Consider the following 23,095-nt stretch of genomic DNA (forward strand, 5'->3'; position numbering starts at 1 on the left):
AACATTTACATAAATAAAACAAGGAACCTGGAAACATTTTTGTATTTTTCAAAACATAAATCCTCCTGAAAATGTGAAATAATTATTAAAATTTAAGGAGTCACCTGGTTTTCACATTACTAGTCACGGGCGATTTTACGTACCTAAGAAGATAGATTATAGTTTTAATTATGGATTTTGAAAATTAAATATTGTTATTTCAAATACACCATTAAGTTCCTTACCCCTTAAGAGAACATTTGACACCACATTTAAATATCTAGCTTACTCAGTTGACGAGAAAAGATAGAATTTGAAAATTATCCTAGAATGGAAAATGAAAGCGAAAACCACGTTCTTGCCCCCCTGCCGCCATAACAGGAAGACATGAACTTGTGTACACGGGGTTTTAAATCCCACCATGGTAATTGTGTCAACTTAGGTTATTTACTCACCGGAAAATAACAAAAAACAACTGGTTGATAATAAAACTAGATCTAGTTATTTATTGAATTAGTAAAGGAAAATATACATTACAAATTCTACTCTACATGTTATTCATACCATTTTATGAAATAATGAACACTTGCATAAAACAAATGACCACAATAAATATTTTTATTTCAAATTCTAATTTTAAATATGCTTAAAATAATATGATAGTAATAGTTATAATAGTCTATAAATACAAATACATTTTACACTCAATAGGGCCTACACATTATATTGAGTCAACAGTGTGTCAGCTGAAGTTCATACACGGTATTCGTGTCTTTTTTTTACATTACATTTTTATTTTCATCTTGAAAACATGACGTGTGATTTTTGTTAAAAATAAAATCTCCAAACATTGACACTCGCTTGATTGCTTGCTTACATTTACTGTCCTGTAGTTGAAAAATCCCACCACGGTCGTGGGTCACTGTGAGTTCAGAAGGCCTATAGTACACGTCATAGAATGAACACGCGTACACGAGATCGTCGGTGTCTTCACTTCTCTCTCTCTTCCCCCCCCCCTACTTCAAGCAAATTGAAAAACAGACCTTCTTCGCTACTTCTGGTAATTTTTTTTTAAGTTCACATATCACGCATGCTAGACATGCCCAATCGTAGGCCAAGGTGAGGTAGCCATGTTCATTGTTCTGGTTAGACTACTGGTTAGCAACCATGGACGCTTTCAAGTTAGTGAGCCTCGCTAATATATTTATTATTTAATATTTAGCCATTGATTTAGGTTTATTATTCATTTATCGGTAAAATCTTAGTTTAGCGTCGTAAATTCCAACGTAGCTAGTAATGTGCGATGAAGGTAACTAATGAATATTTCTTTCATTTGGCCATATTTATGTCATATTTTACATAATATAACAGATAATTGAATAACAAATCACAATCCATTACCAAACCAGTCATAAATATCCTGGAATAAACTTTAAACTACCCCGTTTGAGACAACAATGAGGAAATACAAGCTGCGGCCATGTTTTGAAAACAATAAATTGTCTATTCGTATGTATTTTGTGTTGATTTTGTGGTTTAATATGATTGTTTTGTATTGTTTTAATATATGCCTGGGGGTCGTCCATAAATGACGTCACATTCGTAGGGGGGGTCCGTAATTTTGTGACGTTGTGTGATGAGGGGGAGAGGGGGGGGGGGGTTCAGATGGTGCGACGTCACACTTTTGCATTTTAAAAAAGCAATGTTAGAAAACGAATTTTATACGTTATTTTGCGTTTTAGAAAACTGTTTTAATACATTGTAATAACAATTGATTAAAATACTCTATTTTGACAGAGTTCAGACAAGATTTTGGAAAAATATAGCTGTTTAAAAACAATTCAACTGCAATTTTGAGGGGGGGGGGATTTGTAGGCTGAGGTGTGACGTCATTTTAGGGGGGGGGTCTGGCTTTTTGTGACGACGTGTGACGGAGGGGAGGGGGGAGGTTAAAAAAGCGTGACGTCATTTATGAATGACCCTCTGTATAGTAATTTTTCTTTTTTTTTTTAAATATAGTTGACATAAATGACTAATAGACCTTTTCAGACTTAATAGTGTGCATCCAAGACCACAACAATTGTTGGGAGGTCGAACTTTTGAACACTTTATTTGCAGTAAGCAAATCAATATTAGATCGCTCATAAATGACGTCGCTCTTAAGATAGTAATGACAGCGTGCATTATTAAAGAGCAAACATATGAACATATTGTTTCATATAGAAATTGTGTTTTGTGGTGGGGAGAGGTTGAGTAGAACTCAGCGATGTGATTTTGGAGACGGGTCAGGGTTTTTTTTTCGTGAAAACAGGGGATGGTTGTGGGAGAAAGACCAGCTGTAGAAGTATGAAGCGTCATTCATTGGTGATCCATTTTCTCAGTGGGGACGATAGAACTATTAAGAAGGGTCAAAAAATGTAAAAAGCTTGCCGAGTCGCATTTCTTGAACCCCTCCTTTTTCATTCCCCCACTTAGCACATCGTCACCGAGTTAACGCTCGCACGTGACGTCATGTACCGGTACCGCCGACCGTTAGGCTAATTTTATAGAAAAAAACAAGCACTGCCTTTTTGACACTTATGCGAGATTTAATTTGATTACATATGTTGGTGTTCAATTAAACAGCCCCTAACATATCTATCACTCGTTCATTTAAACATACGTGGTTATTTCTGCAAGCTTGCTGTCTTGAGACTTTCGGCCCTTTAAAAATGTATTAAGCTCTCACCGTATAGAACTAGACTACACATATTAAGCTCCAAAAGAAGCTTGGTGAAACCAGGATGGCCGTCCGATTTTGTAGCTGCTCTGCGCTTTATAAAAAGCACAATAAACGATAAGATGACACTTATATTAAAGTAAATTATAGTTCTGAATCATGATACATTAAAAGTGATATTCTGAAATTAAGAGCCAGACAGTCAACATGATATTTCAATTTGAGCCCAAGAAAATAAATTTCCTTAAACAATGGAACGTTACTAAATTTTCGCGCAGTTTCGCGAAATTGAATTAAAGTATTTACGACATCTTACAAAGCGCGATAGCCTACTGGTGCTCTAACGCGGCCCATGCTAATGGCCATATTCCTAACGCCCCGCATTAGACGCGGCTTATTCGTCGGCAGGCATTTGGTGGCAAGCCTTTTTGACGGGGATAATGTGTTGAGGCCGTTTTGCCAAATGTCTTAAACTAGCAGGCTTGCAACATTTGTGATGATTCGTTTTGAGCAAGGTATACGTATACTAATGCTTATTTATCGTTATTTTGATCGAACAAAGCATTATAGAGGTTCTCCATCAACCACCTAGGTATTTTTCCCCGTTCACCTACTTTCATGAGACCGACACGTCATAAATTGCGGAGCCGCCAGAGTTGACGTCACAAATTTTCACTCACTCCCGTAGCAAATCATATGTGACATCATTTATGGACAACCCCATATTACTCACTTGGGTACTTGATATTGACATTTTGACAACAAAGGATAGCCTAAATGTGTCTGGCAGGTGAAGACTTGCGATCGACCAAAATGACAACACACACTTTAAGGGGTGGACTGGTTCATTGTTTTAGATGATGTTTTACGAGGGAAGCTGGTGGATAATACATTTTGTCTCTCTGTATATATAAATGATGACAAACATTTAATGCTGTCAAAATTATGGTTAGAGATCTTAGATAAGGCAGAGTGAAGCGTAATTTTTTTACATTATGACTTGTTGTGACATTGACAACAAAAATATGACGGTGGTTGGGGTTTAATTAAGGTAAAGAGAAGTAAAAAAAATGTCATAAGTTACGATTGAAAAGAAAAACCTGAAATGAAAATAGTGAACATTCAAACAATAAGAAAAAACTCAAACTATATAGTAATAGTAAGATCTAATAAACATTAGTTTAAAAAAAAACGTGATTTAATACATGGATACAGGTTGCATCTCACAATGCTTCTAGAATTAATAAAGTTGTTTGTTAGGAAATTCAGTTTTTAAAGAGCAGAATTTTAAAAAAAAATGCTTTGTAATACGGACTATACAACAAGACAATCATATTTAAGTACATTTTCATACGAATAGAAATGAAAGGGAAGCTACTCTAAATTACTTTTTCTTAAGATGGCGGCTGTTTTTAATAGCAAATTTACTATCTCGAACAGGGTTGATAAAAATTAATTTCAGGATATTTAAATTGATTTAACCATTAATAGTGATTTATTATTTAATTATTTATAATATTTTATCAAAATATACGAAAATATACTCATATTTAACGACATATTCATTAATTCACTCTCTCCTACATTACTAGTTTTGGCCGAATTTACGACGCTAAACTAAGATTTTACCCATTTATCTATAATATTTGACACAAACATATCACAATATACTTCTATTAAAGCCATGACAATGAGGTAACGTTTTCGTTCATTAATAGCCGCGGGCGATTTTACGTACCCAAAACGATAGATTACCGTTTATTTTTATTGCCTACCTGCTCATTGTAATGAGGCTCTCTATGTCTGTAACAGACATATCATTGGCCTAAACCGTTCTCTCTTGGAAAATAAGAAACTTCATAACAAACAAAAAGTCCAAAACACTATTACTAGATCTATAAATTAATAACAAAGGCTAGATTCTGGTTTTACAGGAGGCAGCCATGTCTGACAGCGACATTGCCAGATTGTTTATAGTTGAATTCTCCTATCGTTATTTGCTTTTAAAGGCGAATAAAAGTAAAGGTGCTGGTTTGTAAGTTACATTTTGAACTGCTTTTTTGTTTTTTGTCCTTAACCCATTCAGCACCACAAAATTGCTCGCATAATTTCAAATATCTGTGCACACTTTTAGTAGTAAAATGACCCGTAGATTTTAAAAATGTTAACCCTTTTCCGATATCTTAAATAGTTTTTGAGATACATCATGGGAAATATATGTCCCTATGGGCATCAAGGGAAATTATCGAAAATAGATTGCGTTGTGAGTTATGTCTATATGTTTATTGTAAAAGTGATCAAACGTTTGTTTGTTGATCTGGTACATTAGAAATTAAAAATATCAGTAATGATAAAACATTTATGTCCTTTATGAGTGTATAGTCATCTATGAATGGAGCTTTTGGAAGCAGTCACGTGAGGTTATGTAACACATGCGAACATGGCAGACATCACACATATTTCCCGCTCTGTTCTCAATCTTTTCTGTTGCACATTGTATTATAACTCCTACATTTTTCTTCTTTTGATTTATCGACTTCTGCTCAGGTTGTGAGGTTGAAGTGAACGTCTTGCCTTTACGACCAGGTCTTGTCATTGAGGTGATTTTTTTTTCATGTAATCCCTAGATGAGAACTCTAGCTATCATTCGTTTATATTCAAGCTTGGTTTTGCAATGTAGCCAGCGTTGAATTCTTGTCACATTTACGTATAAATGGCTTTTTTACTTCAAATCTATATAGTCAATACACTTTTATTTGAAACTGTGTTTTCAGAAGCCTCTAGTTGAAAATATTATCTTGCTCCAGTCTCCTTTTTCAATTATCACAAGGACATTTGGTTGTTCATGTTTTGGGCAAGTCTGGTTCTATTGATGATCAGTGTTTCTTCCAGACTTTTTTCTCCGGGGGGGCACTTGAAATTTTCGGGGGGGCGGTAGACTTTCTTCGGGGGGGGCGGACACTGTTAAAAGTATATATTTTCTATATAAATTATATAAATTTCATTTCGTTCGGGGGGCGGTAAAAAGATGCCTGGAAGAAACTCTGTTGATGATACTGATATGTGTCAGCTTCGGGTCTAGGACATTACCACTCCGTCAAACCCCCCCCCCCCCCCGATGCTGAAGAACTCTGATCTTAACCCCAAAATCCAAACATATAGCTAACCCTAACATAAATCCTAAACTCCAACTCTAAACCTACATTTAACCCTAAAACCAGTCCTAACCTAACCCTAGTCCTAACTTATCCATAAATGGACGAGGTGTAAATGCTCGGAGGTGGTAATATCGGGGGGGGGGGGGGACGCTCCCTCTAAGGGGAAAAATCTAGTGTACATCGTGTATTTTTTGTGCGCTGTACTCTAAAATTCTTATACAAAGTTACATCTATTTTACGAAGTAACAGCGCGGGATGTTCAAAAGTACTGCGCGGCCGCGCGACCATGCAGATTAGTGGGAATATTAGTCGCTATAGCATGTGAGATTGACGATGTATGCAATGTATGCAAAACAGAATGACTAGAATAAGGTGTAGGCCTTATCGTCGTGGTGACAATCCGCTCTGGGACTTGAACAGGTCGTTCGATTATAGCTTCTACACTTACTTTGTCGACATTTTTCTACAAAAAAATATTCACATCTTTTTCATCTGGAAGCAAGTGTTTTTCATCGTCATTATTGTCTATTAACAGTATTTTGTTCAGTGATGGTAAATAAAAGCTCTGCCACAATTGGCATTCTAATGTCAAAACACATGCTTAGCGACATTGTAAAAAAAAGTTAGCTCCCTTCAGGACCGTAGTGACATATATGTCCCAATCAAAAAGAATTACTATTAAAAAAAGCAAACAAGCAAAGCTATTTAGGAAAAACTAATTTAAATATAATACCTAAATAGTAAACCTTTGAAAAACCGCCATTAATTTCTTTCTGTTACACTTAGTATTTTTATATAAAAATGTAAACTGCAACTTTGTGAGTGGTCTAAAACTGGAAAGGTTCCATAAATTCGACAACAAAACTACCTCATATATACTGACAACAGACTTATTTATATTAAGCCTATCATGTAATAAATGTTTTAAAGCAAATTCAACAACTCCATGCTATTTAAATTTCGTTTGGTGATAATTTGAAAATTTGGGACATATATGTCTCTTGGGCCTCAAAGGGTTAATATCTTTTAAAACTTTTGACGGCGGTGTTGAACCTACGGGCCATGTCGTATACTGAGTCCCTTTCAGGCAGGGCCGGCAACCTTTAAAGTTTAAGGCTAACTAGGCGGTCGCCTAGAGCGCTATCCAAAGGGGCGAAGGGGGGCTTCGCAAAAATGTGTAATCACCATTATTAAAAAATAACTAATAATAAGCCTTAAGGCTGCCACCATTCATGGCTTAGACTCCAGGGGTCTCTAAACTTTTCCGCCGCATTAAGTATCAAATAATATATCAGTTCGAGGGCCAGAGGTTCTTCCAGGCATCTCTTCCCATCCCCCACCCCTAAGAACGTCTGCCACCTACCCTCCCTAACGAAATATAATTTACATATATATATATATATATATATATATATATATATATATATATATATATATATATATATATATATATATATATATATATATATATATACAAATGTCAAGTGCCCTCCCCCCCCCCCCCTCCTAGAAGAAAGTCTGAAAGAAACACTGCCGGGGGACGAAAATACACTCGAGGTCCTAGTTTGTTCTCAAATTGTTCTTCAAGTAATGCATTCTCGAAAATGGTTGTTGTTTACACAGGTATGTTGTTTCAAAATTTGCAAGATACTTTGATGCAAAATGTTTTATATTAGGAAAGTCTTCCTTGGTCAAATACTTATAAAATCCCACCCGCCATTCTTTGAACTTGTCTCTAAGAATGGCATTTGCTTCCAATTCAAAGACCTCTAGCTGTAGTTTTCGGCAAACAACTGAAGAAATATGCAAGGTGCTTACATCCTATCACATCCGTCCGTATAAATATATACTTTAACCAGTGTCCGCACCCAACACCCCTGAACATTTAGTCCGCCTTCCCGAATATATCAAGTGCACCCCCCCCCCCGAAGAAAAGTCTCTTAGGAGTTAGTGTTAGACTTAGGGGTTAGTGTTGGACTTAGGGTTAGAATTAGGGGTTAGGCTTACTTAGGGCAAGGGATAGTCTAAAGAAAATATATTAAAGATTTTTTTTCAGAACAAAATATTATGAATTGCAATATTAGTAATTTGTACTCAAAACTTTGCCGAAAATTACTTAAACTTTTTATAATAGAATGGAATCTCGTAAAAAAAATAATTGCACACTAAGTGAACGCCTAATAAAATGTGCATAATAGTGCGGGACATTATTAGTACTTTATAAATTTAAGTGCGTTTTTTTTTTGAGAAATCGGAAATAGCGTAAATTAGTACTTCCGGTCAACGGAAATTACTCAAAATTTGACAGAAGGTAGAGAATTAGATCTTTTACTTACAAGTGAAATTTCATTTATCTATCTGAAATAGTACTCAAGTTATAGGCTTTTGAAAAAATCCAAAGTTGAAAAAGTACCCTTCTGGTTATCGGAAATCGCTCAAAAGTTGATACGGATCTACGATTTTGATAAAATACTTATATATGAAATTTCATCAACCTAGCTGTAACGGTACTCAAATAATCGTGTTTACACACAGACACATACACACACAGACATACGGACAAGATTGCAAAATTATGTTTTTTCGTATCAGTGAGGTGTAAAACGTCGAGATTTGTAAAAATCTCGATTTTTTTTTTTTGCACGATTACAAGACTTTCTCTATACTTCATATATACAAGTAAGTAAAAAGACTCAATCGCTTATATTCTCTCATATTCATACGAGGAAATAAACACCGAAGAGGATAAATATTATGTGAGAGGATCTAAGCATATTGCGTATTTCCTCTACCGTTCGCCCAATTTAGAATCAATATGCCTTTAAGTTAGAAGCTAAAACAAACCGTGAGATCATGTGAGAGGATATTAATAAAAGCACCTTGGTTATTTTCTGTATCGTTAGCCTCAATAAGCACTTACCAAAAACATTTGATTAGGCCAAATATTTTTTTCCAAATATAGTTAGCTGTTGATCGAAATAACTACGTTGTTTATTTAGTCTACTGTTGACAAGCGTAATCACTTCCGCGAAGGAGATCTCTATCTATTAATACACATAAGGGGAAACCACTACAAACAAATAGTGTCAAATAGTACTTGCGTCAGGACTGTTGATTTTGATACAGAGTTGAAATATTCAGATTCTGTAGTGTAGGCCTAGGTATAGGTAATACTAATATTGCCTAATAATAAATAAGACTAATAACTAATCATATTTTATTAATAATAACTAATCTAGTAATAATATTTCTTCTTTCTTCTTCTTCTTCGTTCTTAATTAATAATATTATTAGTGTTGAAGTTGAAGGGGATCGAGATTTATCTGCCAGTGGGTTTGAACTCGAGACTGTTCGAATGTAAAAATGTAATCAATTCAATGTATCAACCATGAGCTTATAATATTTCAAATAGGCCCTATTAATTATTATTAGATCTAGACTAGGGTAATCCCTTAGTTTAGCGTCGGTTATTATTCCGGAATCGTATAGCAGTAAAAAACAGTGAAACAATAACAAAGTCTGTCACACACTTCCGGAATTCACCGGAAGTACCGTAAACCATACTTTATTTGGCGTCTTCTTTTATTTTTAAACAGAATGTTTAAAATTTGGATAGATTTATTTTTGTAATCATTTTTACATTTTGTAATCATTTTTACTATTTTCGTAATCTAGATTTTTTTACTTGGCCTAGCAGCTAGATATCTAGCTAGATCTAGATTTAATTAATTAATGGTCGCAAATCCGCTGCAAGCCAAAAACATTAAATTATTACATTTGACTTCATTATTTATATTTATACATGTTTTTATTTTTAGATCTACTAATTTAAATCTACTATTATATTTATTCTTGTTTCCTTTTGTCGATTAAACTTAAAAAATTAAAACATTAATTTACTACAATCGACTTTCAATTTATTTATATTTCAATGGTCAAATAAACCATGGTTTACCGTAACTCTAATTACCGAAACTCAACAAACATTACCCGATAATTTCCGACGCTAAACTAAGGGATTACCTAGACTAGTAACCTAGCACCCTTTTTACATTTTAATTTTACTTAATACTTATTACTTATAATTATACTTAGGGCCTAATACTTATTAATACTTTCTCGTATGACGACAGTAAAAGTATAGGCTACATAAATGTATTACAATACTATACCACACAATACAAGATGCAGATCCAGATAACTTGAAAATAATTTGTTGAGTTTAAGGCTACATTTCTATTAATTTTCATCAAGCCTAAGTAGTAAGTAAATCAAGCCTAAGTAGTAAGTAAGTTTAAGTTATAACCCGATGTTTCACTTTTAGGCATTCCGACTTCCGCTGTTTCGATTCGGTATTCCACGTCCGGACTTTTTGATGCAGTCTTTATAAAATCTCGCCATTTTCCAAAGAATGCCGAATCTCACTGTTGGAATCGTGTTTTTAGAAATATTCGATATAGATATTCTAGTGTAGTCGTATTATATGTTTCAATTAGAAAAGTACCGCCATTATGACAATCTTAAAGCCGAAATCGATCTCACTATTCTAATGAGTTTATCTCGCGAACATGTCCCGTACGGTGCTGTCACATTTTAAATAAGTTTACGTATTAAACACATTATAAGTGTCTTGCCATTAGTTTTAAGTGTCCATGTAATAAACAAATATTATTATAATAACGGTTTTATGGCATTTACTACTTCTGCTTACGAGTTATCATACATATCAAATCCCCGAGCTAGCGCTTCGGCCTTGACAACGCCATGGCGTCGGTTTAGCACCGCATTACCTATTATCGATAAAGTACGCGCACAAATGCCAATGGCGTAGTTTTCGAAGTTGGAAAGAATTTAAATTGTGGGTAGCACTGTTAAAACTAGATAAAATACATTGATCAAGTTATCTATTAAAAAGGACAGGCAAGAAGCTTAGGCTTACATTAACTAGTGTCAAGCATTTCACACATATCTACTTAGATTTAAGGCTTATACTTAATTATTATAATAATTATACTATTATACTTTATACTATAAATAAGTTATAGGCCTATTTCTTAGTATAGAGTCCTTGCAAACACTTGACCTAAATCACGTGATACCTACGCCCGCCGCCACAGTGGTGTACACCAGACGTAAACACAATCAGCTGTTCACCAGCGCTAGACGAGTTCACCAGCGCTGGACGTGTTCACCGTATGTAAAGAATCGCGCCCGCGGAAAAGGAAAAATACGTTAAAAAACTTAAACTCTTAGGAATTGAAGATCCTTATACAGTTATTGACAGTTTCGTGGATAATATAAATATGTGGCCGAAATTTCTAAATAAAAATACTGTTAGTAATACCGTTTGCGTTTAGAGTTTAAGTAGACGAATCTGATCAAATGCAGTAATATATTATAGGTTATCTACTGTAGCAAACGTGCGACCACTTAACTCCTACAAAACCCACACTACAACGACTAATATAATCCATGGGTAATAACCAATCTGGGTAGCATGTTATAGAATTTAAGACCCTTATAATCCAGCAGGGAAGTGATCAGACACATTAATACTGATGTTCAACCCTCATGATGGCTGCCCCCACCTGTATCTAGCCCACAATAAAACCAAAGAGGAGTCTGCCCTGCCCTCCCCTGAAAATGTCTCACCTCCGTGATACCCAGCCCCACAGAGATAGTATTTCTTATATAATTTTGACCCTCAGGGCCCAGCAGGGAGAATAAAGGGGAAAGTCCCACTGCTCTCCCCTCAACATTTCTCACCTTGATGTCATGTTATGTCATTTATAGCACACATGGCTGATCAGGGGAAAGCATTAAGGCATTAAGAATCTTAACTCTGGACAGCTACACACTAGTATACTAGCTACACACTAGGTGCCTACTGTAAATTACTAGACTGTAGGCCCTATGTAGACCTGCAATTGTATCAATTGTAGACTGGGTCCATTGTTATTATTCTAAACCATCTCACTTATAAAGTAGGTAGGCCTTAGTAATTTATTAAAGCCTTCTACTACAATAATATCAACTACATGCTTGTATAAAGTTTTTACTATTTAATTTAAGTAGCAGATTCTAGATCTAAGTCTAGTCATACAATCTATTTCAATTTCAGAAAATTTCGTTTGCTAAAAAAATGATTAGATTATAGAGCGAGATTTTAGATCTTAGAGACAATTAAATGCTTTATTAGGCCTATTATGACTACTTTTGATTTATTATGGGTGTATTTTGAATCGAATGTAGATCTAAATTTTGTAATTAAATTTAAGTAAAGAAGTAGATTCTAGATTCTATGTCTACCCAGCGGAGCCAGTCACCCTAAATCCAGAATCTAGATCTGTGGTCCAAATTTTGTTTACGCCATGTTTAGAGCTAGATTCTAGATCTAAATATTAAAACACTATTATTAGGCCTACTATTAAATCTTATTATTCTTATTATTACTTTTGACTTTGTCTTTTTCTATTAGTATTTGTGAAGGGCAAGCATATTTGTTTTATTAATAGTTATCTTTTATAATTAAAATGAAGTTTATTATTTTACTGTCCTTACCTGAAACAAAGTATCGAGAACTACATTTGATCAGATTCGTCTACTTAAACTCTAAACGAAAACAGTATTATTAAAAGTATTTTTATTTAGAAATTTTGGCCACATATTTATATTATCTACGAAATGGTCAATAACAGTATAAGGATCTTCAATTCCCAAGTTCAAGCTTTTTAACGTATTTTTCCTTTTCCGCGGGTGCGGTTCTTTACATACAGTGAACGCGTCCAGCGCTGGTGAACAGCTGATTGTGTTTACGTCTGGTGTACACCACCGTGGCGGTGGACGTAGGTATCGCGAACGGACGTGACGTCATATGAAAGGACTCTATAACTTACTAATGCTATATGAATCGATTGATAAAGTAAGTCTGGGCCTATTATTGGTTATGATAAGTAAAGAAGCTTGGTGATAAACTTATTTAATTATTTGTAATAATTATGCCTATGACATTAGTAAATAATAAACAAATGGCGCAGCAATTGACATGGGAGGGGGGGGGGGGGGTACTAATTATTATATAAATTAATAAGGCAGTGAATTTAGAATGACACGAAAAAGGCATGATAATTATTATTCATAATAATTGAGGATACAATTTTTACATTTAATAATAAAAAGTAACAAATAACAACAAACAATACGGATTTAAATCACAGCATATTGCCAATATATTCATATAAGCAGATAGACAGGGAAGCTGTAACTTCTGATGTGGTACAACTTAACACTTGGCTTAATAAACTTTTACAAGAATTTAACGTTTTTCTATTGATTAGTTCTACCAAAATATCAATAGGGCCTGATAAAGGCCCTAGTATATTAAAGTAGTTTCCCTTTTGGACCTGTCAATCCATCATCCATAAAGCAGCTGAAGTAGAATTTATCTGTTTCTTGACCACTGCACATGAAGTGATGGTGTGGTTAGCTCTCTGCCAAGCTATCTTTACTTTCCCTTGTGTCAGGTACTCATCTGAGCTTGGTGGATGCTGCACGCTGCACAGACTCGTATGAGATCTGAGCTTAAGACTTGCATGTTAGTAGTTGAGTGCTCTACCACACCATCCCTAGTTTTATTTTTCAGCATTCTTCTTATTACATTTACTTACATGCTTCAGTATCAATCACCAAATTTATCCTATCTATTATAGTAACATTCTGGACATATGTCTGTCGCAGTCACTATAATTACTATAAAAGGGTGCAACACCCTTTCATAGGACTTTTTAATTATATGCAGTCATACTTAATCTAATTTTTTTCTATATTTCTATTGCCCCCACCCTCTAGCAAAGTTTCAATTTTAATATAAAAAAAAAAAACATAACTTTCAGTCTGCATATTGACCTATATAGAACAGCACCCCTCACTTTAATTTGACTTGATTAGTTCTAATTATCCTTCATCAAATTTTGATTTTACTTTCATATTTCTATTGCCCACACTCTCTAGCACTAATGTGCAAAGTTTTATAATTATATCTCAAATAGCAGCAGTGGTATACAAGCCTAAAGCCAATCACACAATTAAATCCAATGTTACAGTGTTATATTATATAGGCCTAACAAGTTTAATAACTTTAATACATAACTTTAAAAATTCATATAAAAAAAACTATTAGGCCTAGAATGATAAATTTGGTATTTTTATCAATGGGGTATATTATAGGATTGATCTGTGTACATTTTATCATTCTATGATAATTAGGAAAAATATCCCAACATTCCTATTCACTTTCGTAAGACAATCGTTGATTGGCTGTACAGGAACTCAGTGATCGATTTCTGACAGCCCCACTTTATAGTTTTTTTGTTTACAGAACTTTGCAGATGAAGTTTTTAAATAACAATGCAAATTTAAACACCATGACCTAGTTTTTCTTTTTTTAGCTTACAATGTTTACAATAAAATTTATGGCGGCCTATCGAATAGGATGCCATTGTTTATGTTGCCATTACACTTGAAAACCAAATTGTTTTTGCTTTTTTTTTTTATTTTTATTTATTTACTGAAAATATTAAAAACATCAAATAGGGCTTACATCCAATCTTTAGTGAAGTCCGAAAAAAACCAGACAGGCAAGATTTTATAGCCATATTAATTGTAACTACGCCGTGCATGATTTTTAAATTAATTTATGGACCTCTCAAATACCTTTGAGACTTTTCTCGCTGGCGTCCGTTAAGTATAGTAGGCCGAAAATACCGATACTTGTATACAAACTTAACCACCTTGCAATTGTGAGTTACGTTTACGTACTTCACCCATTGCCATGAAAGTTCTAACTGACACACGAACATAGCCCATTCAATATTCTAAATTTGGATTTTTCTCATGTTTTGATTAAAGTAAATTATCAAAATCTAAAACAAAGTCAGTCTCTTTGTTTTTTATTCATTTTTATTCATTTGTCAAAACAAAAATACAATACAAATAAATAAATCGTGTTTTCCTAATGTTTTGGTGTGTTTCGGTTATTATAATAAAATACGCTCAACTGGAGGTAAACAAGAAGCGGAGAATAAAATATGCTAAAATGGAGTTTTACCGTTTAGGCCTACACTAGTGTACAGAATTATACTATTGAATAAAATATAGAGTATAGATAATAGAGGAAGTATTGTAATTTTTTTTAATAGTGTACAAAAATCACATTTAATTTTGCGTTTTCATCAGAGTTTTCATCGTTTTACACTTTACACTTTCTGGTAATCTATCGCTTTAGGTACGTAAAATCGCCCGCGACTAGAAATCTAGTAATGTGAAAAACAGGTGACTCCTTAAATTTTAATAATTATTTCACATTTTTAGGAGGATTTATGTTTTGAAGTTTACAAAAATGTTTCAAAGTTTCATTTTATGTACCTGTTTTTAAACAATTGTATTAAAACTTTTCAGTAAAAAAAATAGAATAGAATTTCGTTGAAAAAAGAGTTGCGCACCAAGTGAACGGGAAACAATCTATGTATAATAGTGAGGAATATAATTAGTACTTTATAAATTCACATTCTTTATTTTAAGATGTCGGAAATATCGTAAATTACTACTTTCAGTCAACTTTAACGCCTAATAAAATGTGCATAATAGTGCGGGATATTATTAGTACTTTATAAATTTAAGTGCGTTTTTTTTGAGAAATCGGAAATAGCGTAAATTAGTACTTCCGGTCAACGGAAATTACTCAAAATTTGACAGAAGGTAGAGAATTAGATCGATTACTTACATGTGAAATTTCATGTATCTATCTGAAACAGTAATCAAGTTATAGGGTTTTGTAAAATCTGATCCAACCCTTGGGACTGACTCAAAGAAACCACAGGCTTTGATCAAACCCAGCTTTAGAGCTGCTAATTTCATAATAATAATGTATAGGTTAATTTATGAGCGTTTTAATATTTTTTGTTTACTTTCTTGCACTAAGTATTTTAACTTAAGTAATACTATTTTAATAATTGATTAACTTAAAAACTTCTTACACTCATTAAGTGATAATATATTAATAACTAGTGTGCCAGTCCCATATTCTATCACACTCTTTAAAACTCTTTTTATATATTCATAGATAGATATAGCACTTGATTTAACTTTTAGGTCTAATAATAAAGTAAGGAATGAAATGAATGAGAATCTATCATTTTAGCTAAGGAAAAGAAATGAATGAAACTCAAGGCTCAAGCCCAGCAGGGGGAGATGCTGGGTACAGCCGAGGTGCTGGGAGTAGTGTTTGTGTTGAAGACATGAACTTGGTGTTGGATCAAGATACCCGCGTGCTTTACCTGAATCCAGATGGCAGCCTTGTGTTTGAGCAGTGCCCCGCCAGCCAGCCGGTCTTGCTGGAGCCAAACACCAGCTACATCTTGTCCTCAGCCCTCCAGGGCAACCTTCTGCTTGGATCTCAGGCTAACTACAGCTCGGAGCAAGTCAAGGGAAGCTTGGCTCACTCCACTGTTACCATGGTGATTGAGGGCTCCAGCCCACTGGCTCCAGAATATATTTTGGTTGAGCCTAACACAGTACATGCTCATGAGCCTAACACAGTACATGCTCATGAGCCTAACACAGTACATGCTCATGAGCCTAACCCAGTAGCAGTGCATGGACATAAATCTTTGGCTGAGCCTAGAGCTGTCGCAGTACATGCTCATGAAACTGTTCCCCAACTAGTCATTGATGGGGAAGCTAGCAAAGAGCAGCCAAGTGTTGCCACTCAGACATTAGAGGATGAAATTTTCAAAAGCAATCGTAGACACTTGGAGCAGTCCCACTTAGAGCATCAGTCCAGGTTGCTGCAGGAGAAAAGCTTGGATTGTTTAGGAGCAAAGAGTGAAAAGCCTCCCATGGTGGAGTCAGATGAGATAGATGACACAACACCAGTAAGTCATATCAATCCTATGGTACAGTCTTACAGTCACATTCAATGCAGTCATCCCTCAGTCATCATGGTTAATAGGGGCAGAACCTGCTGCAATACCATCCACAGTTAGACCACACCATCCACAGTTAGACCACACCATCCACAGTTAGACCACACCATCCACTACTGTAGTTAGACCACACCATCCACAGTTAGACCACACCATCCACTACTGTAGTTAGACCACACCATCCACAGTTAGACCACACCATCCACAGTTAGACCACACCATCCACTACTGTAGTTAGACCACACCATCCACTACTGTAGTTAGACCACACCATCCACTACTGTAGTTAGACCACACCATCCACAGTTAGACCACACCATCCACTACTGTAGTTAGACCACACCATCCACTACTGTAGTTAGACCACACCATCCACTACTGTAGTTAGACCACACCATCCACTACTGTAGTTAGACCACACCATCCACTACTGTAGTTAGACCACACCATCCACTACTGTAGTTAGACCACACCATCCACTACTGTAGTTAGACCACACCATCCACTACTGTAGTTAGACCACACCATCCACTACTGTAGTTAGACCACACCATCCACTACTGTATTGCTGCACTCAAGCTAATATTACTGTCATCCACGTCATCAATGAATGTACCTTAGCGTTTGCCTTTTTATGTTTATATATCATTTATTCAATATGCGTAAGAATTTTCATTCTAGTTGGTTCAATGTTTTTCTTATTGAAAGAATTGTCTCATGAATCTCCTAGATCTAGTTGGTTGAATGTTTTTCTTATTGAAAGAATTGTCTCATGAATCTCCTAGATCTAGTTGGTTGAATGTTTTTCTTATTGAAAGAATTGTCTCATGAATCTCCTAGATCTAGTTGGTTGAATGTTTTTCTTATTGAAAGAATTGTCTCATGAATCTCCTAGATCTAGTTGGTTGAATGTTTTTCTTATTGAAAGAATTGTCTCATGAATCTCCTAGATCTAGTTGGTTGAATGTTTTTCTTATTGAAAGAATTGTCTCATGAATCTCCTAGATCTAGTTGGTTGAATGTTTTTCTTATTGAAAGAATTGTCTTGTGCCAGATCTTTGCCTCCATCAGTGCCCAGTTGAACTCTGACCTCCTCCAGCATGTCCCAGGGTGCCACCAGTTTCTGCTGGACCTGCCAGGACACTTGGCCTTCACTGACAAGACTCAATGCCACTTTACTGGAGACTTGCAGGCTCTAATAGCTCTGCACAATGCCTTGAAGAACATTTTGCAGTTGAAAAACTTGCTTAGGCTGGGAGGGTGCCAGACTTCAGAAAAAGCTGTCTCCTGCCAGCTGATCAAGCCCTACGTCTCGTGTCATGGCCGCCAGCCTAAGTGCTCATCTAAAGCTGCACAGGTGGGCTTTGTGGCCGCACTAGACCTCTGTGCAGACAATGGAGCAGATGACGGACACAGCACACACAGGACAAGGAAGGATCTGTCTAACAGGAAGAAAAGAGGCCGTCCTAGAAAAGCCAAAGATAACCCCACAGTCACATCATGTCATGCTCCTGTGGATGATGGGACCCCCCAGTCATGTCATGCTGCCCCAGGGGATGATGGGACCCCCCAGTCATGTCATGCTGCCCCAGGGGATGATGGGACCCCCCAGTCATGTCATGCTGCCCCAGGGGATGATGGGACCCCCCAGTCATGTCATGCTGCCCCAGGGGATGATGGGACCCCCCAGTCATGTCATGCTGCCCCAGGGGATGATGGGACCCCCCAGTCATGTGATGCCCCAGAGTGTCTCACTGGAGACGCAACAAAAATTGGAGGTCTGAACCTCCCCTTTGCTGCAACAGTTTTACAGAAAGGTAACTGAGACTTTCCTCCCAGGGTTAGATGGACAGTCCCAGGGTGAAAGGGACAGTCCCAGGGTGAAAGGGACAGTCCCAGGGTGAGAGGGACAGTCTAAGGGTTAGAGGGACAGTCCCATGGTGAGAGGGACAGTCCCATGGTGAGAGGGACAGTCCCATGGTGAGAGGGACAGTCCAAGGGTTAGAGGGACAGTCTAAGGGTTAGAGGGACAGTCCCATGGTGAGAGGGACAGTCCAAGGGTTAGATGGACAGTCCCAGGGTGAAAGGGACAGTCCCAGGGTGAAAGGGACAGTCCCAGGGTGAGAGGGACAGTCCAAGGGTTAGAGGGACAGTCTAAGGGTTAGAGGGACAGTCCCATGGTGAGAGGGACAGTCCCATGGTGAGAGGGACAGTCCCATGGTGAGAGGGACAGTCCAAGGGTTAGAGGGACAGTCTAAGGGTTAGAGGGACAGTCCCATGGTGAGAGGGACAGTCCAAGGGTTAGAGGGACAGTCCAAGGGTTAGAGGGACAGTCCCATGGTGAGAGGGACAGTCCCATGGTGAGAGGGACAGTCCAAGGGTTAGAGGGACAGTCTAAGGGTTAGAGGGACAGTCCCATGGTGAGAGGGACAGTCCCATGGTGAGAGGGACAGTCCCATGGTGAGAGGGACAGTCCAAGGGTTAGAGGGACAGTCTAAGGGTTAGAGGGACAGTCCCATGGTGAGAGGGACAGTCCAAGGGTTAGAGGGACAGTCCAAGGGTTAGAGGGACAGTCCCATGGTGAGAGGGACAGTCTAAGGGTTAGAGGGACAGTCCCATGGTGAGAGGGACAGTCCAAGGGTTAGAGGGACAGTCCCAGGGTTAGAGGGACAGTCCCAGGGTGAGAGGGACAGTCCAAGGGTTAGATGGACAGTCCCATGGTGAGAGGGACAGTCCAAGGGTTAGATGGACAGTCCCATGGTGAGAGGGACAGTCCAAGGGTTAGAGGGACAGTCCCATGGTGAGAGGGGCAGTCAAAGGGTTAGAGGGACAGTCCCATGGTGAGAGGGACAGTCCAAGGGTTAGAGGGACAGTCTAAGGGTTAGAGGGACAGTCCCATGGTGAGAGGGACAGTCCCATGGTGAGAGGGACAGTCCCATGGTGAGAGGGACAGTCCAAGGGTTAGAGGGACAGTCTAAGGGTTAGAGGGACAGTCCCATGGTGAGAGGGACAGTCCAAGGGTTAGAGGGACAGTCCAAGGGTTAGAGGGACAGTCCCATGGTGAGAGGGACAGTCTAAGGGTTAGAGGGACAGTCCCATGGTGAGAGGGACAGTCCAAGGGTTAGAGGGACAGTCCCAGGGTTAGAGGGACAGTCCCAGGGTGAGAGGGACAGTCCAAGGGTTAGATGGACAGTCCCATGGTGAGAGGGACAGTCCAAGGGTTAGATGGACAGTCCCATGGTGAGAGGGACAGTCCAAGGGTTAGAGGGACAGTCCCATGGTGAGAGGGGCAGTCAAAGGGTTAGAGGGACAGTCCCATGGTGAGAGGGACAGTCCAAGGGTTAGATGGACAGTCTAAGGGTTAGATGGACAGTCCAAGGGTTAGATGGACAGTCCAAGGGTTAGAGGGACAGTCCCATGGTGAGAGGGACAGTCCCATGGTGAGAGGGACAGTCCAAGGGTTAGAGGGACAGTCCAAGGGTTAGAGGGACAGTCCCATGTTGAGATGGACAGTCCAAGGGTTAGATGGACAGTCTAAGGGTTAGATGGACAGTCCAAGGGTTAGATGGACAGTCCAAGGGTTAGAGGGACAGTCCCATGGTGAGAGGGACAGTCCCATGGTGAGAGGGACAGTCCAAGGGTTAGAGGGACAGTCCCATGGTGAGAGGGACAGTCCAAGGGTTAGAGGGACAGTCCCATGGTGAGAGGGACAGTCCAAGGGTTAGATGGACAGTCTAAGGGTTAGATGGACAGTCCCATGGTGAGAGGGACAGTCCAAGGGTTAGATGGACAGTCCAAGGGTTAGAGAGACAGTCCCATGGTGAGAGGGACAGTCCAAGGGTTAGAGGGACAGTCCAAGGGTTAGAGGGACAGTCCAAGGGTTAGAGGGACAGTCCCATGGTGAGAGGGACAGTCCAAGGGTTAGAGGGACAGGGTTTAATGTTAAGTTAGTTGTGTCTTTAGTGTTGAGTTAGTTGTGTCTTTAGTGTTGAGTTAGTTGTGTCTTTAATGTTGTCTTTAATGTTAAGTTAGTTGTGTCTTTAATGTTGAGTTAGTTGTGTCTTTAATGTTAAGTTAGTTGTGTCTTTAATGTTGAGTTAGTTGTGTCTTTAATGTTGTCTTTAATGTTAAGTTAGTTGTGTCTTTAATGTTGTCTTTATTCTTGAGTTTAATGTTGAGGTAGTTGTGTCTTTAATGTTGTCTTTAATCTTGAGTTTAATGTTAAGTTAGTTGTGTCTTTAATGTTGAGTTAGTTGTGTCTTTAATGTTGTCTTTAATGTTAAGTTAGTTGTGTCTTTAATGTTGTCTTTAATCTTGAGTTTAATGTTAAGTTAGTTGTGTCTTTAATGTTGAGTTAGTTGTGTCTTTAATGTTGTCTTTAATGTTAAGTTAGTTGTGTCTTTAATGTTGTCTTTAATCTTGAGTTTAATGTTGAGGTAGTGTCTTTAATGTTGTCTTTAATGTTGAGTTAGTTGTGTCTTTAAAATTGAGGTAGTTGTGTCTTTAATATTGAGGTAGTTGTGTCTTTAATGTTGTGTCTTTAATGTTGAGGTAGTTGTGTCTTTAATGTTAAGTTAGTTGTGTCTTTAATATTGAGGTAGTTGTGTCTTTAATGTTAAGTTAGTTGTCTTTAATATTGAGGTAGTTGTGTCTTTAATGTTGAGTAATTGTGTCTTTAATGTTCTGTCTTTAATGTTCTGTCTTTAATGTTGAGTTTAATGTTGAGTTAGTTGTGTTCTTAATGTGTAATTTCTGACTATTTAATTTTTTTTCCAGTTAATATAAACTGTCTTAAAGACAAAGAGCAGGACAGAAAAGTTGTTAAAAAAAGAGGTCGACCTTGTAAACAGTGTAAGTCTTATGTTGTTTCAGTTGTTAAAAAAAGGTCGACCTTGTAAACAGTGTAAATCTTATGTTGTTTCAGTTATTAAAAAAAGAGGGTGACCTTGTAAACAGTGTAAGTGTAAATCTTATGTTGTTTCAGTTGTTAAAAAAAGAGGTCAACCTTGTAAACAGTGTAAGTCTTATGTTGTTTCAGTTGTTAAAAAAAGGTCGACCTTGTAAACAGTGTAAATCTTATGTTGTTTCAGTTGTTAAAAAAAGAGGTCAACCTTGTAAACAGTGTAAGTCTTATGTTATTTCAGATTTACACCTCACCATCTGGTCATCATTCTTAAATTAAAAGTCCTACACCTGTCCTACACCTGTCCTACACCAGCCTTACACCTGTCCAACAGTCCTACACCTGTCCTACACCTGCCCTATACCTGTCCTACACCAGCCCTACACCTGTCCTACACCAGCTCTACACCTGTCCAACAGTCCTACACCTGTCCTACACCTGTCCTACACCTGTCCTACACCTGCCCTATACCTGTCCTACACCTGCCCTATACCTGTCCTACACCTGTCCTACACCAGTCCTACACCTGTCCTACACCAGTCCTACACCTGTCCACCAGTTCAACACCTGTCCACCTGTCCTACACCAGTCCTACACCAGTCCTACACCTGTCCTACACCTGTCCTACACCAGCCTTACACCTGTCCAACAGTCCTACACCAGTCCTACACCTGCCCTATACCTGTCCTACACCTGTCCTACACCTGCCCTATACCTGTCCTACACCTGTCCTACACCAGTCCTACACCTGTCCACCAGTTCAACACCTGTCCACCAGTCCTACACCTGTTCTACACCTGTCCTACACCAGTCCTACACCTGCCCTATACCTGTCCTACACCTGTCCTACACCTGTTCTACACCTGTCCTACACCAGTCCTACACCTGTCCTACACCTGTCCACCAGTTCAACACCTGTCCACCTGTCCAACACCAGTCCTACACCTGTCCTACACCTGTCCTACACCAGCTCTACACCTGTCCTACACCAGTCCTACACCTGTACACCAGTCCTACACCTGTCCTACACCTGTTCTACACCTGTCCTACACCAGTCCTACACCTGTCCAACAGTCCTACACCAGTCCTACACCAGTCCTACACCTGTCCTACACCAGTCCTACACCTGTCCACCAGTACTACACCTGTCCTACACCAGCCTTACACCTGTCAACCTGTCCTACACCAGTCCTACACCTGTCCTACACCTGTCCTACACCAGTCCTACAGTCCTACACCTGTCCTACACCTGTCCACCAGTACTACACCTGTCCTACACCAGTCCTACACCTGTCCTACACTTGTCCTACAGTCCTACACCTGTCCTACACCTGCCCTATACCTGTCCTACACC

At 38.1% G+C, this 23,095-nt stretch overlaps 3 protein-coding genes across 5 annotated transcripts in view; 2 read left to right on the top strand and 1 right to left on the bottom strand.

Moving 5' to 3' along the window:
• The window catches only part of LOC131955578 (lipid droplet-regulating VLDL assembly factor AUP1), a 17,611-nt gene extending 12,931 nt beyond the window's left edge, over window positions 1–4,680 (bottom strand). Inside the window, exon 1 of the mRNA XM_059319752.1 lies at window positions 4,474–4,680. Within this exon, the coding sequence (XP_059175735.1) occupies window positions 4,474–4,514 (41 nt within the window). The 5' untranslated portion in view covers window positions 4,515–4,680. The remainder of the gene's footprint in view (window positions 1–4,473) is intronic.
• The window catches only part of LOC131955676 (sideroflexin-1), a 102,578-nt gene that overhangs the window by 22,484 nt on the left and 56,999 nt on the right, over window positions 1–23,095 (top strand). The gene's annotated exons all lie outside the window — the stretch shown is intronic.
• LOC131955290 (uncharacterized) overlaps window positions 8,944–23,095 on the top strand; it is a 42,540-nt gene continuing 28,388 nt past the window's right edge. Inside the window, exons 1-5 of one of the 3 annotated variants that reach the window (XM_059319353.1) lie at window positions 8,944–9,023; window positions 12,633–12,778; window positions 16,055–16,787; window positions 17,893–18,655; window positions 21,615–21,689. In XM_059319353.1, the coding sequence (XP_059175336.1) occupies window positions 16,068–16,787; window positions 17,893–18,655; window positions 21,615–21,689 (1,558 nt within the window). In that variant the 5' untranslated portion in view covers window positions 8,944–9,023; window positions 12,633–12,778; window positions 16,055–16,067. The remainder of the gene's footprint in view (window positions 9,024–12,632; window positions 12,779–16,054; window positions 16,788–17,892; window positions 18,656–21,614; window positions 21,690–23,095) is intronic. The other 2 variants (XM_059319364.1, XM_059319371.1) reach the window with 2 other exon arrangements.

Source organism: Physella acuta, unplaced genomic scaffold (genome assembly GCF_028476545.2).
Source record: "Physella acuta isolate Inbredline_101_S28 unplaced genomic scaffold, ASM2847654v3 ptg000079l, whole genome shotgun sequence".
Classification (NCBI taxonomy): domain Eukaryota; kingdom Metazoa; phylum Mollusca; class Gastropoda; family Physidae; genus Physella; species Physella acuta.